The sequence below is a fragment of the Lutjanus erythropterus genome, chromosome 3 (genome assembly GCF_056507025.1).
Source record: "Lutjanus erythropterus isolate fLutEry1 chromosome 3, fLutEry1.hap2, whole genome shotgun sequence".
NCBI classification, from domain to species: Eukaryota; Metazoa; Chordata; class Actinopteri; order Lutjaniformes; family Lutjanidae; genus Lutjanus; species Lutjanus erythropterus.
In genome coordinates this window covers 42,372,973-42,388,147 of record NC_139319.1, presented here as the reverse complement: position 1 = coordinate 42,388,147, position 15,175 = coordinate 42,372,973, and the positions used below count along the sequence as shown (strand labels likewise).

Here is a 15,175-nt window from a genome sequence, read left to right as displayed (position 1 = left end):
CACACACACACACACACACACTCTCTCTCTCTCTCTGTGTCATTTGTCATGAGCTCTCTTTAGGGATGTGAAGTTTGTTGTAAGTTTCATTTTTATTCACAGCTATCATTGACATTAGATTAATCAATCAACGACATCAGTAAATATTAGCGGTGACATTCTTACATGTATCATGATACTCTCTTGAAAGATTGTGAACCGATGCTGAAAAGTCAATTATTTAGAACCAAATTCTCAACACTATGATCACCTGTAATAATCGCCTGTGCAACTTTAAGTAACGCACGGCACAGTCTTTTGTAATGAATGAAAACCAGGCTACTTCTTGAGTTTTGCGTTCAGAAGCATTTTGGCCATGAAGTTGAAGAGAACAGGGAGCAAGTTGTGTCGAACAAAACTAATCATGGATCATTACAGCTATGCTATGTTTTAAAAGTAGCAAGTGGTCACACAGTGAAAAAAAAAAGATGCATCAAGAGTCACCAATAATCGATTCATAATCTCTTCATTCATAAGCCCTCTGAATCAGAAATGAATCAGAGTTGTGTATGTGGATCTTTTTTTTTGTTGAGTTGATTCAGTTGAGTGCAGACAGGTGTCCCTCACTGGAGGACATGGAGAGAGAGAGAGAGAGAGAGAGAGAGAGAAAGAGAGAGAGAGGAGCCTGCTGCAGTGGTAAAAGGGATTTTTTTTAATTGCTTCAAAAATGCCTGTGTCCCTGTTAATCCCCCTTTACTACTATTATATTGAACATTAATTAATTGAACATGTGATGAGACCACATGGCTGAGTTTCCCCTTGTGAGTTTTCCCCTGGAAAGTCAGCTTCCTTTAGGGCTGGCTCACATCCCTGTTTGAACCAGGTCATGTGGCTTTATTTGCATGAACTGAAACAAGAACACTTTCTCTTTCAGTTGTTAAAAACAGACAGGTATTCCCCATCATTTGGTGCTCGCTGTAGGGCCTGATTTGTGTGTTCTTACAGAAAGTGAAACAAATTTTAACCTCACCCAGGCAGGAAGGGTGTGTGTTTGTCTTCAGTTCAGCCTCTAACTGAACTGCAGGAGACTCTGGTTCTTTCCGTTATTTCCCTCCAGCCTCCCTTCTTTTTCCCCTCTCCTCTCTACATCTGCATGTTCATGAAGGATCAGATCAGAACAGAATCTGATGTGGCTCAGGGTGTTTATTCCTCCAGAGGCTCTGGCTCTACCTCAGTCTCTCTCCTCTAAAGTTACCCAGGGTTCTGCAGCTGTCTGTGAGCGAGCAGTGTCTCTGTCCCTCCACTCCACCCGGTTCTCCCCACGCAAAACTCTGCAAAGTCTTGCAGTACACATGAATGCATGACATACTGGGAACTCACACTTAATACAATGTTTCCAGTGACATGGTGGAATGGTTTTTAAAACGGCTAAATCACTATATAGCATATGGCCACCAGCAGTAGCTATATGTCAGTTTTAACCTATGGTGGCTCTGTAACAACCAGTAAAAAAGCAGGAAATAATCAATTAAAATGAAAACAGAAAAAGATAGAGCAGGAAGTACATCCCTTTAATATTACCAGGGACATAAAGTTATCTGAATTTGTTTGAATGTTATGGCTGTTTCATCCAGATAAAAGCAGCTGTATTCATTTACAAACTGGGCGATAAAATAAACTTTTAGTGGATGAGCACTTCAGGATTAAACCTGAACTGAGGAGTAATATGACACCTAAATACCTTAAGTCACCTTCTCTCATGGCAGTAAGTGAACTGATCAGTAATTGCACTTTGATGATTTGGGGTACAACGGATCACAGTTTTGTCCTGTGTACCGTACGAATCGTCCCCCACAGTTCAGCACGAGTGTGATCCACAGACTACACAGAGCCAGCATAGTATGAAACATAGTTTTACTGTTGCTGCTATTTTTATCTAAGTAATAGTACCCAGTATCTCAATTCAGAGTTGCAGTGAGAAGACAGGACAGATGCTGCTGTGTTTTACTTTGCAGCACATCTCAGTGAAGAGCGACTAATTTAAAAGCCGTCACATCACCTCGAGTGAAATCCTGACTGTGACTTTGAGCAGTTTCACAGGTGGAACTAGGATAGTGCAATCAGAAAGAGCTGTGGGCGGGACATTGAGCCAGACTACATGTAGTGTAGAGTGATTATACTCTATTATACTGTACAGTGTATAATTATCTATTATAAGGTACTATAGTATCTACAGTACAGTACTACAGTGCTGTATAATACACAGTACAGTATTCAAAGTATACTGTTTAATATTATAATCATTAATAATATTATAGTGTAAGTTCGATTATATTATTATTATATTTATATTATATAATATATATATATATATATATTATTATATATATATATATGTGTGTGTGTGTGTGTGTGTGTGTGTGTGTGTGTGTGTGTGTGTGTGTGTGTGTGTGATGATTAATATATATAATGATTTAACTCTAATCCCACTTCTCTTTTTTGCTGATTGGACAAATGATCTGATCCGTGACTCAAAACCATGATACAATCCCAACCGTGATTTTTGCTATCTGTTGCACTCCTATTGATGATACTGTGGATGATTCTAAATGAAGCAAAGCAAGGAAAAAAATGCACTGAACGTCCAAATCCCCCAGCCGGCTGAGGGGTTGGAGAGTTTGCAGCTGGGGGGCCTTTCTGTGCGGAGTTCACATGTTTGCATAGTTGTTTATTTTTCAAAGACCGCACATAATTCATGTTTGCATTATGATTATACATGAACTAAAGTGGACTGGTGTGAGGCATCAGAATCACTGGCAGAAAATCAGCCCCACTCCACATTAAAGAAAACATACTATGCAAAAGCACATAAACACAAACAAAAACCAGTGTTTTATAGATGTGCAGAATGAAGTAAGAGATGTGATGTTCTGTGGGTGTGGTTCTATGATGTTCCAGGTATATGCAGCTCAACAGGAAAAGGATGATGGGTCAAAAGTACAATTACTGTATGGTTTGTTTAGCAAGTTATTTTAATAATTAATTCATGTACTTTTGTGGCTAAAGGAGGAAAAGCTTCCTTGTATTTGCACTTGAGTTTGGAGCACTTTTACTATATGTGCACACACACAAACACACAAACACACACACACACACACACACACACACCTTCAACTCTTGTGTATTTACATATATGTTTTGATGAATGATAAAGATGGATGGATGGATGGATTGGTTGATTGATTTTATTCAGTGATGTAGAAGACAAAACAAAGGATAACATGTAAAGTGTAAACATGATCGCTGATGTCATAAATCACACTTCATAAGGGCATTCACCAAACCAATAAAAACAAATTAGAGGCTATTAATGCACTGATACATTTCACAACACAACAAAATAAAAAGACACTGATAGAACGCCAGAATGCCAAAAACCTGTGGTGTTACTTCATGTGATCCTTAACCTGTCTGCCAACTGCAACTAGTCCAAAAAACAAACAAACAAACAAACAAAAAATGAATTTTAGTTGTAATTGCACTTCCAACAACATTTGCTGGTTACACAAAGAAGAGTAAGTTGATGCTAACTTTAACATAGTTAGTTAGTTAATGTGTAGATAATGTTAGCTTAAGAGCTCAGTCACTTCCATCACATGCTGGCCATCACAAAACGATCCATTCAGTTATTAGTGATTATCAATTATTGATTTGACATAATGACAAAGCAATTTTTCATTTTGGTGGCACTGATCAATTTACTGACACAATAACTAGATTTTGAAGCATGAATAAAATGTTTTGGGGGATTTACAATCTTTTGTAGTATATTAGTGATGTCCCATGCACCACCTGTGAGAGATGCACTCAGTTTAGAGAATGGTACAGCCTGAATCTGTCTGGCGCTCAGCTTGGGCTCGGGCCATTTCTTCATAACGCTGATCTAACCTTTCTCTTTCCTCTCTCAGTCTTCTGTCATGATCTTCCCTCATTTGATTCATCATGTTTGTCATCTGCCTGTCTTTGTCCTCTCTTTCTCTCTCTCTCTCTGCCGCTCTCTCCTGCATCTCCCTCCGTCTCTCCTCATTCATCTCCTCCCTCATCCTCTTCCTCTCCTCCTCTCTTTCTTTCCTCTCCCTCTCTCTCTCAGCCTGCATCATCTCAGTCATTTTCTTCATCTGTTGTTCATGTTTTGCCTGAATCTTTCTCTCTATCTCCTCTCTTTCTTTGCGTTTTTGTTCTTCTTTCTCTTTGAGGACGCGTTGTTTCTCCTCTTCGATTTTCCTTTCAGCCTCTTGGAACATCTCGTTGGTGTAGTGGCTTCCTCCGTTCTTCTGGACTATATTTCTGATCTTCTGGAGCAGCACACTGACCTGAGTGTGATCCTTCAGTTTATTGTTGAAGACGTGGTACTGGCCATTACATTTGGCCACGAGTTCCAGCAGGTCTCCACTTCCATCCAAGAACTCTTCTATGGTCATGTCTTCAAGAAGGTCACCACCAGTAAAGAGAACCATGCTGTATCTGTCTGCTGCCTGGCCAAAGATTTCTTGAATCATCTGCACCGTCTGTTTTTCTTCGTCTGTGAATCTTCCCAGCCTGATGACCACCAGGAATACATGGGGTCCAGGAGAAGCAAAAGAGATACACTGGCCTACATCTTTAGCTGTTTTGTCCTTGCCAAACCTGGTGTCAAACAGGCCTGGAGTGTCGATGACAACAACCTGTTTCCCGTCCACCGTACCTCTGCCCTTAGAACAGTCTATAGTCATAGACTTGGCACTGAACTTTGATTCAAAGCACTGTCGTCCCAGAATGGTGTTTCCAGTGGCACTCTTCCCAATTCCAGTCTTCCCCACCATCACTATCCTCACCTCCTCATTATTTGTTCTGTTGATTCCTGTGTAGAAGAAAGAGCAACATAAAACTTAATGTAACTTATACAGAGATGGGAGAAAACAAACATCTATGAAGTTGCTTGGAGAGAAAAAAAAATTGGGTTACATTTAAAGTTTTTACACTGTGGGACACTGACAACATTTCTTTTACAGACTTGATTTGTACTTGTCTGGCCTTCTGTCCCTGATCTGATGATTCAGTGTTCTGTTTAGTTCACCATTTAAAAGAAAAGGCTGCAGTCCTTTTAAACTGCCTCCTCTGATAGCTGAAAGTGAAACTAAATGTTAGAAACCTGACCACATGTCCAGACTGACACATTTGTTTGAAGATTTCAAGATTTTCATGAAGGCATACCTTTTCTTCAACAAAATAATAAGGTTAAATGACAACAGTCAATACATCAGAGAAAATTTTTAGCTGATGGTGCAACTTAATTTAAAAGCACATCTTCTGAACCTCCACCCAAAAGAGGACTAAAATGTTCCTAATGACCACAACAAATCTGACATTTTCTTATAAAAGTACTCCTCAGAATGTGTGGTAAGATACTGATCTTTGAACAAAAGGTCAGAAATACAAAACAATAAGTATGTCTTTGCAGTTAAATACAGTAGATCTATAGAAGTATTAGTGTAAAGGAATACAGTATCATGACTCACCTAATTTGCCGTCCATGTTTAGGTTGTAAAAGTTGCCGTCTATGATGCCTGAGTTAGAGTATGAAGCAGATGCTGCAGCTGAGGTGGATCCACCCTTCTTTTATCCCTGCAGAGCAGCACCAGACTCCTCCCACCCCTCCTTCCTTGTATTTACAAGAAATGGCTGCAGTTCTTTTAAGCTCCACATGATACTGTTCTTTGTCCCCCGCTGGCAAATAAGAATAGAACATGTTGTTAAAATGTTTCCAGGTTTAGATACAGTTTGTTAAACTTCAACCTTCAGCTGTTGAATGGTATTGAACAGCGTTCATGCAGTTTGATTAACAGTCACTTAATGTGTTCATATAATTTATTCAGTGCTTTCCATTAGTTGCAAATGTCATTTTCACATTTTTACTGGGACTGTTTTGATTTTCCTCTTAGAATTTCTATTGAATTCAGGAAGAGCCATTATATACCAATGAATCTGACATTATGAAATAAATCATTGTATTTAACAAATTAATTAAAAAGAAATAAATATATAAATGTACCTGAAATTCCAAACTCAATGCATTATGTATATTTTATATGTATAGTTTATGAAACTAAGAATTATACTCTAAATGAACGCTTTCAAGGGTCTAAAGGTGCATGAAAAATCATGACATTCACCACAGACATCAGAAAAGGTGAACATTTACATCTGATTTGTGCATTAGTGTATTACTAAGAGTTGTAAAATTTCAAGTAGTCCTCGTGAAACATTTCACCTAGATGTACAAAATTTGTCTGTCGCATGTATCATGCAGAGACTTAGGCTGCATCTGAAAATTGCTAATCAAAGTCAGTTGTTTTTCCACACTGCTCTGGTTTGTTGAACTTTTGTAGCCAATTTTATCCCTGTCCTTGTAATGTCTCTATTTGGTTCCTTTTACCTCATGCATTTTTACCGGCTTTTGCTTTTATTTTGTGTTGTTTTACTTGCTGTTTCTTTTTTTGTTTCTTTGTTTTGGCTGCTCATATTTTTTATTTTCTGTAAAAATGTCGTTGAACATGTATTGAGATACATATCTAATCGGTCTCAGATACACCCCCCCAATATTACCATTTATTTACCCATAAGTATGGTCAACAATAGTTCACATACATTTCATGCATAATATGTGATTTTGGACGCAGCTTCACAAAAAAGCTGTACCATAAATCCAACAAAGTCAGCCATTTTGAATTTACGGTGGCATCTTTGCACAGTTTTGGGGCACTTACAAGAATTTTACTCTAACAAACTCCTCCCAGAGAAGTGACCAATTTTACCCGAAAGGTTTGAGCTCTTGTTGAATGCTGTTGTCGTGGCAATGCTGCACATTTTTGATGAATCAACATGAAACAGGGAGTTGTTGTAACTTGAGTGCACGTGGTCTAATCTGCTCCAGATTTCACGTTTGAGAAGAGTCCTGACCTGAAGACATGTCCACACCAACACTGAATCATAATCATAGTGTCACCTACTGGCAACATGAATGAAGCTTTGTGTAAAAAACTTTATTCACTTTGACTGAAAGTTGCATAGTGTGGATTACACAGCATTGCCACCTCTAAAAGATGCCTTGCCACCCCATCTGCCACCCTAGTTTTGGACAGTTGGACAGTTGGAGTCTGTGGATCCACCCCTGGTCCCAACAGACTTCAGATGACTGTTGCCTCAAGCAGACCTGTTGCACTGGCACAGTGATACAACATGATGAGCTATCATTTAATGAAAATGAAATCATTTTTTCAAAATGCAAAGATGATGTGGGGCTGGGTCTTCACAACTTTGCATTATGAATCTTTTATTCTAGTGGATTTCGTGCTCCCATTATAATCACTCATGTGTTGCAGTTATGACAAACTGAACACTTGTTAATAATTGTCTTTTTAATTGATTTTCAGAAACACAGTAATTGGACTATCATAACTGTATGTTATTTTTACCAATTCAGTTTACATTGATTTTCCAAAATCAATATTGTATTGTACTTGTCATTACTTCTAAAATTAAAGTTATTGTGATGACCATGGGTCGACAATAAAAAGCAAAAAGATTCTTGCACACTGTCCTATGCAACTGCAACCAAAGATTTATTAACAACAATGGTATTAAATCTTTGATTGAAAGTGCAGAAGACAGTGTGTGAGAGTCTTTTCGCTTTTTAAGAATCTTTTTAAGAATCTTTTTAAGAATCATATATTTTATATTTTAAAACATATTATTCTGCCTTGGTTTCACATGGTTTAGATGTCTTCAGTATGAATCTATAATGTAGCAAAATAATAACAAGAATGAAAAGATGTGTCCAAAAGTTGAATGGTGGAGACAGGGGAAAAATTAATTAAAGGAAAAGCCTGAATAAATAAGTGGAGATACATAATGAATGTAGATGCTTCCACAAAGGTACACATGGTACAATTAACATCCAATCATGCTCTGTGGTATGAATGTATAAGAACACTGAGGAGGCTCAGTCCACTCTGTGAGAGGACTCAGGTACAATAAGAGAACCCATGAAAATGTGCAGTTTTATCTTGAAAAAAAAAAGACATTTATTGGGGACTGAACTGTTGAGCTGGTGCTCCCAATTATTGAATGTTTATTTGTTATTTTGTGTTGGTGATGAAAGGCAAACTTAATGTAATGTTATGTTATGTTTAGTGATTGATTGAGGACTGATTGATTGCTGTCAGCTGTCTGATATCCGTTGTGGGCGTGTTTTAATAAAAGCCTTGCACCCACAGCTGATTTCAGTTGTGTGTAGGTGACCTGGCAAACAGCAGAAACTCTCCATATTTCTTTCATCCTTGTTTTCGGTGCTTGCTCTTTTAACTTTTTAGATTCACAATGCTGTGCCGCTGTATAGCCCTACTCTGTCAACACTATGACTATGGCTATTTCACACAGGCACCACTTTTTTCCACAAAGAGAACAGGTCATGACCCGCCCTACTCTGCCTCTGACTGGCTTACCCTGATAATCCTACTTAAACATTAACCAGTCACTCCTCATGGCTGAAACTACACAACCCAACCAATGAAGGGAACAAATACTATCCAATCAGAGGCAGAGTAGGGCGGGTCATTACTTTCCTCTATGTGCAATAACCATAGTTCAATTCCAAATAGATTTTTCTATTAAACTCAAATATCACGTTTTCAAGTGTCCTTTTATTGTGAAAATTCACCTTTTGCGTGCACAGAAAAAGCAAAAACAAAAGCGGTGCATTTACATTTTTGCCATATTCTGTCAGTAGATCCCTCTAAATCTAAGACCATGAATGAACATGATCTATGTAGGGGACAGAAACAAACAACAGGTTATGGATTCTATCCTATGACCCACTGATAATCACTGTTTGAGTGTTTTGGGGTTTTTTTTTTCATCAGTTCCATTGATAGTTATTGTTAAAAATTGTGGGTTGGGGGGCATGAAAGGGGAGCATGACAGAAAAAGTTTTGGAACCACTGCACTGAGCAGACCCATGAGGGCAGTGTCATCTGAACTCCTTTGGATTTAACAAGATAACTATTGTCTTTAGTCACTGATGTAGAGCGTAAATAAAACCTTGTCCTGTGAGACTCTTGTTTATGATGTCAGACTGTTTGTGATCAGGTCTGACCCAAGTGATGGTTATGCAGTTTAAAATTCAGTGATTTCTTAGCCCACAGGTGTGTTTGAACTGAAACATTGTAAGTATAAAGATGCTGCTGTTGAATCAGAGACATTCTGTACTCAAATTATCTTAGGTTGCATAATTAGTTTTAAGTTTTGTAAATACAGTTGAGTTAATTTAACTCAAATAAAACATGTTCAGTAGGCTTAAGATATTAAGTTGAACCAACAACTCTTCAGTCACAGAGACAAGTTTGATTTCCTTTGACATTTTGTCAGTTTGAAGAGTCAGTTCTTCATTTCACACAGAGAATTTCCAGCTGCAGTGTAAGGGGGTAGAGACTGAAGTCAGTACTAATCTTCATCATGGTTTTTATTCATGTGAAAACAAACAACCAGGATTTATCTTAAAAATGTTAGAGACACATGGTTTCCATGGGAGGGGTCTCAGGAGAATTTTGACTCTCACACAATGCATGCTGGGAGGCAAATGAATGTTGCTTTGACTGTTAAGAAGGCAAAGTATTTTTGTGTTCAGCATAAAACTGCAATACTTTTTGTAATGTGTTTTTCTTATGTGCAGTAAACACAAATTATTTGTTTTATTGAACAAGAAACTGACTACATGTTCTATGATTATAAAACAATGATCACATCTTGCAACAGTTGTTTTACTTCATTCAACTTTCGAAATGTGTACACAGTGTGTGTGTGCTGTTATTTGGTCCTGTGATATTTAGGCAATATAAACTAGGAAAAAATAGAAACTTGTTGGGATAACATAAAAATTATGTCAGTCTTAAGTGAACATAAAGTTTTCATGTTGACAATACATATCATGTATGTGTCATGTATCTACACTAAACTTTTGTGTCATTGATGACTTTACAGTGAGTTTCAGTGTTGTTGTGTTGTTGATGTGCAGGATTTAGGCCTTTATTTCTGTCTTTATTTTTTCCACTTGCTAATATTTTAGCCAGGTGTGTTCAGTTTGGTTCAGAGGCCTCCATCTGTAGCTCAGAGCCACAAATCTTCAAGGAGACAAACAAATGCTGTACATGTACATGTGTCTAGATAAACTGGATGTCAGGACCTTATTGAATGTGATGGACTGAAATCTAGGTTGAAGTAGATTCAAGTAGTTTTGGTGTCTAAACCCAATCAAGTAGCTACTTAAATCTTACTTACTTTAATCTAATCAAGTTTGGTGCCTAAACCTAATAAGGTAAGTTTGGGGGATCAAGTTAATAAGACGGGTTGGTGCCTAACTCTAATCAAGTGTTTTTTTGTCTAAATCTAATCAAGTGAGTTTGGTGCCTAAACCTAATTAGGTAAGTTTGCACTGTCAGCCTAATCAAGTAGGTTTGGTGCCTAAATCTAATCAAGTGGTTTTGGTGCCTTATGCATTTGGTATTTTATGCATCTGTATGCATGATGCTGAATGGTGACACCAGTCTTCGAACGTGTTGGTAGTCCATGGCACCAAAGTTTGTCAAGTTTAACTTAATCTTTGTTATTGTTGGAATCTTTATGTTGTAATGACAAATCTAATACCTTGAATTATTATTACTAAAGAGGGCTGTAAATTCATAGTCATTTCAAGAAATGTTATCTTGAAGATCACTTTTAGAGGCATTCTGTAAAATAATGTTATTGTGGTACATTATTGATGATAAAAGTTGTGAAACAATTCTTTGTAACATTATAATGGAAAACAATGTCTGGAAAGATTCAGAACACCGACACCAAAGTTGTTGTTTTTTTCAAGTCATGATCAGTGTGATTTATTAAAGATTAGTTCAGAATCAATGCACACAGCTAGATATATTTTTTTTTTTCATTAATTACAAGTTAAAAGTTTTTTTTGCTTTATTGAGCAATAATTTGTCAGCTGACAACAAAGTCTGTAGAATATCAAAATCAGATTGCAGCGACTCTTGAATTTGTGATATAGAAGCTTTATATCAATCAGGAAAAAGAGTAGAACTTCATTAATGAGAACAGAGAAAAGGACTAGAACCTTGTGACACACCTATCTGCAAGCAAATGTAAACAAAACAAATCAGATGACACATTGCTTAATGTTGTGAAGATAAAAATTAAACCACAGCAATGCATGCTGGGAAAGACCAGTAGTATAACGAACAGTCTACATGTATATTAACACTGTTACTGATGGTTCTGGTGCTGGTGATGTAAATGTGGAGTTTTAAAAGTAAAACAGTATCTTAACATGAGGTAACATCAGCTGATGAATTTCCATCATCATCCAGTTTTATATTGAGAAGATGGACTGACTGTTTCTTCCTCTCATGAATTTAAATAGTTAAATAATTCACTTTAGAAGAGAAGACATAAAAAGACAGGAAAACCAAATCAGAGAATTGTACAGTCATCATTCGCCACAGGTTGCGACTGTACTCTAACTCTATATCTCTCTCTTTCTCTCTCTCTTTCCTCTTCAAGTTCTCTTTGACGCTGTTCCTCTAAACGTCTCCTCATATCTTCATACTGCCTCTGTCTTTCCTCTTCATCTCTCCTCCTTTCTTCCTCTATTCTCATCCTCTCCATCATTAGCTCCCACTCCCTCCTCTCTCTTTCCCTCCTTCTTTCTTCCTCCCACCGTATTCTCTCTCTCTCTCTCTCTCTCTCTCTCTCAGCCTGGAGTTCCTCATTAATTTTCCTCATCTCTGTTTCATATTTTTCCTGAATTTTTCTCTCCATCTCCTCTCTTTCTTTGCGTTTTTGTTCTTCTTTCTCTTTGAGGATGCGTTGTTTCTCCTCTTCGATTTTCCTTTCAGCCTCTTGGAACATCTCGTTGGTGTAGTGGCTTCCTCCGTTCTTCTGGACTATATTTCTGATCTTCTGGAGCAGCACACTGACCTGAGTGTGATCCTTCAGCTTATTGTTGAAGACGTGGTACTGGCCGTTACACCTGGCAACAAGTTCCTGCAGGTCTGCGCTTCCACCCAAGAACTCTTCTATGGTCATGTTTTCAAGAAGGTCACCACCAGTAAAGAGAACCATGCTGTATCTGTCTGCTGCCTGGCCAAAGATATCTTGAATCCTCTGCACCGTCTGCTTTTCTTCCTCTGTGTATCTGCCCAGCCTGACGACCACCAGGAATACATGGGGTCCAGGAAGAGCAAACGAGATGCACTGGCATAAATCTTTAGCTGTTTTGTCCTTGCCAAACCTGGTGTCAAACAGGCCTGGAGTGTCGATGACAACAACCTGTTTCCCGTCCACCGTACCTCTGCCCTCAGCACAGTCTATAGTCATAGACTTGGCACTGAACTTCGATTCAAAGCACCGTCGTCCCAGAATGGTGTTTCCAGTGGCACTCTTCCCATTCCCAGTCTTCCCTAACATCACTATCCTCATCGCTACGTCCTTTTGTCCTGTTTGGGAGAATAAATAATATTAGATATGAATCAAAGCTCTAGATATTATAGATAAGATTTTATAAATTCCATAAACACCATGGAACTTTTTACAGTCTGTGCAGAACATTAAGATCCATAATTCCACATGGGACTCATAAGGTGGCAATATACTTGCTTTTAACTATAAGTTCACATATGCATCCCTACACACCACCTACGATCCCTGCGCTTCATGGCTGCCTCGTGTATCCTGCGTCCATTTGGAGTGATGGTTGTGTGCGTCGTCAGAAATGAATGTTACGCATACGCAAACGCAAACACATTATCAAACAGCAAGTATATCTCCAACCTTAATCTTTATTGAAATCTTTAATTTAAACCTTATAGCATTTTGAGATGCTCTGATAAGCTTTTTAGGGCTGATACTTTTATTCTCATTTAGATATAGAAACCTACAAAAGAATATGTTGGACTCCAAAATATTCCTTCATTGCTCAAGCTCTACCTGTTTCACATTTTCTGTTTCATAATTCAGTTTTCCCAGGAGCAGTAATTGACTTCATATCGTTATGCACAGCAGATCACACTCACAAAAATGGCTCCATTCTGAGAAGTGATATTCCAGTTTGTTTTGATTCGAATGGAGTGAAGATTTTCAGTAAGTGTTGACGGGAAACTAAGACCTAACCAGGGGTGGATCTAGAGGGGTGGCATGGGGTGGCATTGCCACCTCTAAAAGATGCCTGACCACCCCATCTGCCACCCTAGTTTTGGACAGTTGGACAGTTGGAGTCTGTGGATCCACCACTGGTCCCAACAGACTTCAGATGACTGTTGCCTCAAGCAGACCTGTTGCACTGGCACAGTGATACAACATGATGAGCTATCATTTAATGAAAATGAAATCATTTTTTCAAAATGCAAAGATGATGTGGGGCTGGGTCTTCACAACTTTGCATTATGAATCTTTTATTCTAGTGGATTTCGTGCTCCCATTATAATCACTCATGTGTTGCAGTTATGACAAACTGAACACTTGTTAATAATTGTCTTTTTAATTGATTTTCAAAAACACAGTAATTGGACTATCATAACTGTATGTTATTTTTTACCAATTCAGTTTACATTGATTTTCCAAAATCAATAACAATATTTGTCATTACTTCTAAAATTACAGTTATTGTGATGACCATGGGTCGACAATAAAAAGCAAAAAGATTCTTGCACACTGTCCTATGCAACTGCAACCAAAGATTTATTAACAACAATGGTGTTAAATCTTTGATTGAAAGTGCAGAAGACAGTGTGTGAGAGTCTTTTCGCTTTTTAAGAATCTTTTTAAGAATCTTTTCAAGAATCATATATTTTATATTTTAAAACATATTATTCTGCCTTGGTTTCACAGTTTTTGCTTACTACATAATTCCTTGTAATTCCATGGTTTCATGGTTTAGATGTCTTCAGTATGAATCTACAATGTAGCAAAATAATAACAAGAATGAAAAGATGTGTCCAAAAGTTGAATGGTGGAGACAGGGGAAAAATTAATTAAAGGAAAAGCCTGAATAAATAAGTGGAGATACATAATGAATGTAGATGCTTCCACAAAGGTACACATGGTACAATTAACATCCAATCATGCTCTGTGGCATGAATGTATAAGAACACTGAGGAGGCTCAGTCCACTCTGTGAGAGGACTCAGGTACAATAAGAGAACACATGAAAATGTGCAGTTTTATCTTGGAAAAAAAAAAGACATTTATTGGGGACTGAACCATGGCTATTTCACACAGGTACCACTTTTTTTCACAAAGATCCCGCCCTCTGACTATATTTTTTTACTTCAAAAAAGAAAAAAGGAAGCAAAAACAAAAGCAGTGCATTAAAATGAGCACAATAGTATTATAACTTACTCAGATAGTATCTGCTGGACATGTTTGGGTGACAGAGTGAAGGTGCTGCTGGTCCCAGTGCTGCTGAGGATCAGAGTGTTTCTGTTGGTCCTCCTTTTTGTCTGATGGCTCCAAGAAGCAAACCACACCTACAAACAGTTACACAGTGAGCATCACAATGAAACTGAAACTAGGCGAGTTCAGTTAAAGCAGGGATTATTACAGTCTGTGCAGACAAGTACACCTGGACCTTTGACAGTATTTACAACTCTGTATTTTACTGCTTTTGAAACATAATATTAACTGAATTACTATTCTTAGTACACAGTAAGAATTCCCCGCTGAGGCTGTTGGAATATCTAGAGCTTCTGACAAATTACTGGGGGGATTCCTGCCTCAGTGTGCTGTCAGTGTATGGAAGTTAGACAGTAACTAAATACAGTATTTCAAAAAAAAGATCAAATGGAGAAGGGAAAAAATAGATTAATAGATTACAATGACATTTATTTATTTTTTTTATTTTATTTTATTTTAGTCACCCACACTGCTTGTAGTCAAGCCTTGTTTTTAGCCTAGCAGTTGTTGATGACCTGCAGCCCCTACTGGCTGGTTGAGAGGAAAGAGTAACAGTCAGTGTAAGTTATATATAGGTTTTTTCATGTTTTTTCAAATATTGTGAATCACTACAACCATGACAGGTCCTTTAACACATAGTAATGAATGTGCACAAA

The 15,175-nt window shown here is 37.8% G+C and overlaps 2 protein-coding genes across 2 annotated transcripts; both read right to left on the bottom strand.

The window, feature by feature from the left end:
- Nucleotides 1-3,210: 3,210 nt before the first annotated feature.
- LOC146330779 (GTPase IMAP family member 9-like) lies at nucleotides 3,211-5,688 on the bottom strand. Its single transcript, XM_084746966.1, has 2 exons — nucleotides 5,538-5,688; nucleotides 3,211-4,879 (listed from the first exon to the last, which is right to left on the bottom strand). The coding sequence occupies exons 1-2, from the start codon at nucleotides 5,551-5,553 to the stop codon at nucleotides 3,852-3,854; spliced, it is 1,044 nt and encodes a 347-aa protein (XP_084603092.1). The 5' UTR covers nucleotides 5,554-5,688; the 3' UTR covers nucleotides 3,211-3,851.
- Nucleotides 5,689-10,989: 5,301 nt separating this feature from the next.
- LOC146330778 (GTPase IMAP family member 9-like) lies at nucleotides 10,990-14,598 on the bottom strand. Its single transcript, XM_084746954.1, has 2 exons — nucleotides 14,466-14,598; nucleotides 10,990-12,566 (listed from the first exon to the last, which is right to left on the bottom strand). Exons 1-2 carry the CDS (start codon nucleotides 14,485-14,487, stop codon nucleotides 11,542-11,544), a joined length of 1,047 nt encoding a protein of 348 aa, XP_084603080.1. The 5' UTR covers nucleotides 14,488-14,598; the 3' UTR covers nucleotides 10,990-11,541.
- Nucleotides 14,599-15,175: the final 577 nt, after the last annotated feature.

What these genes read in the sequence shown, in the direction of transcription:
- LOC146330778 (XM_084746954.1), bottom strand. Translation starts at nt 14,487, where the DNA reads ATGTCCAGCAGATACTATCTGA. An exon ending in GTCCAGCAGATACTATCTGA is followed by an intron (nt 12,567 to 14,465) that starts GTAAGTTATAAT and finishes TCTCCCAAACAG; the next exon opens with GACAAAAGGACGTAGCGATG.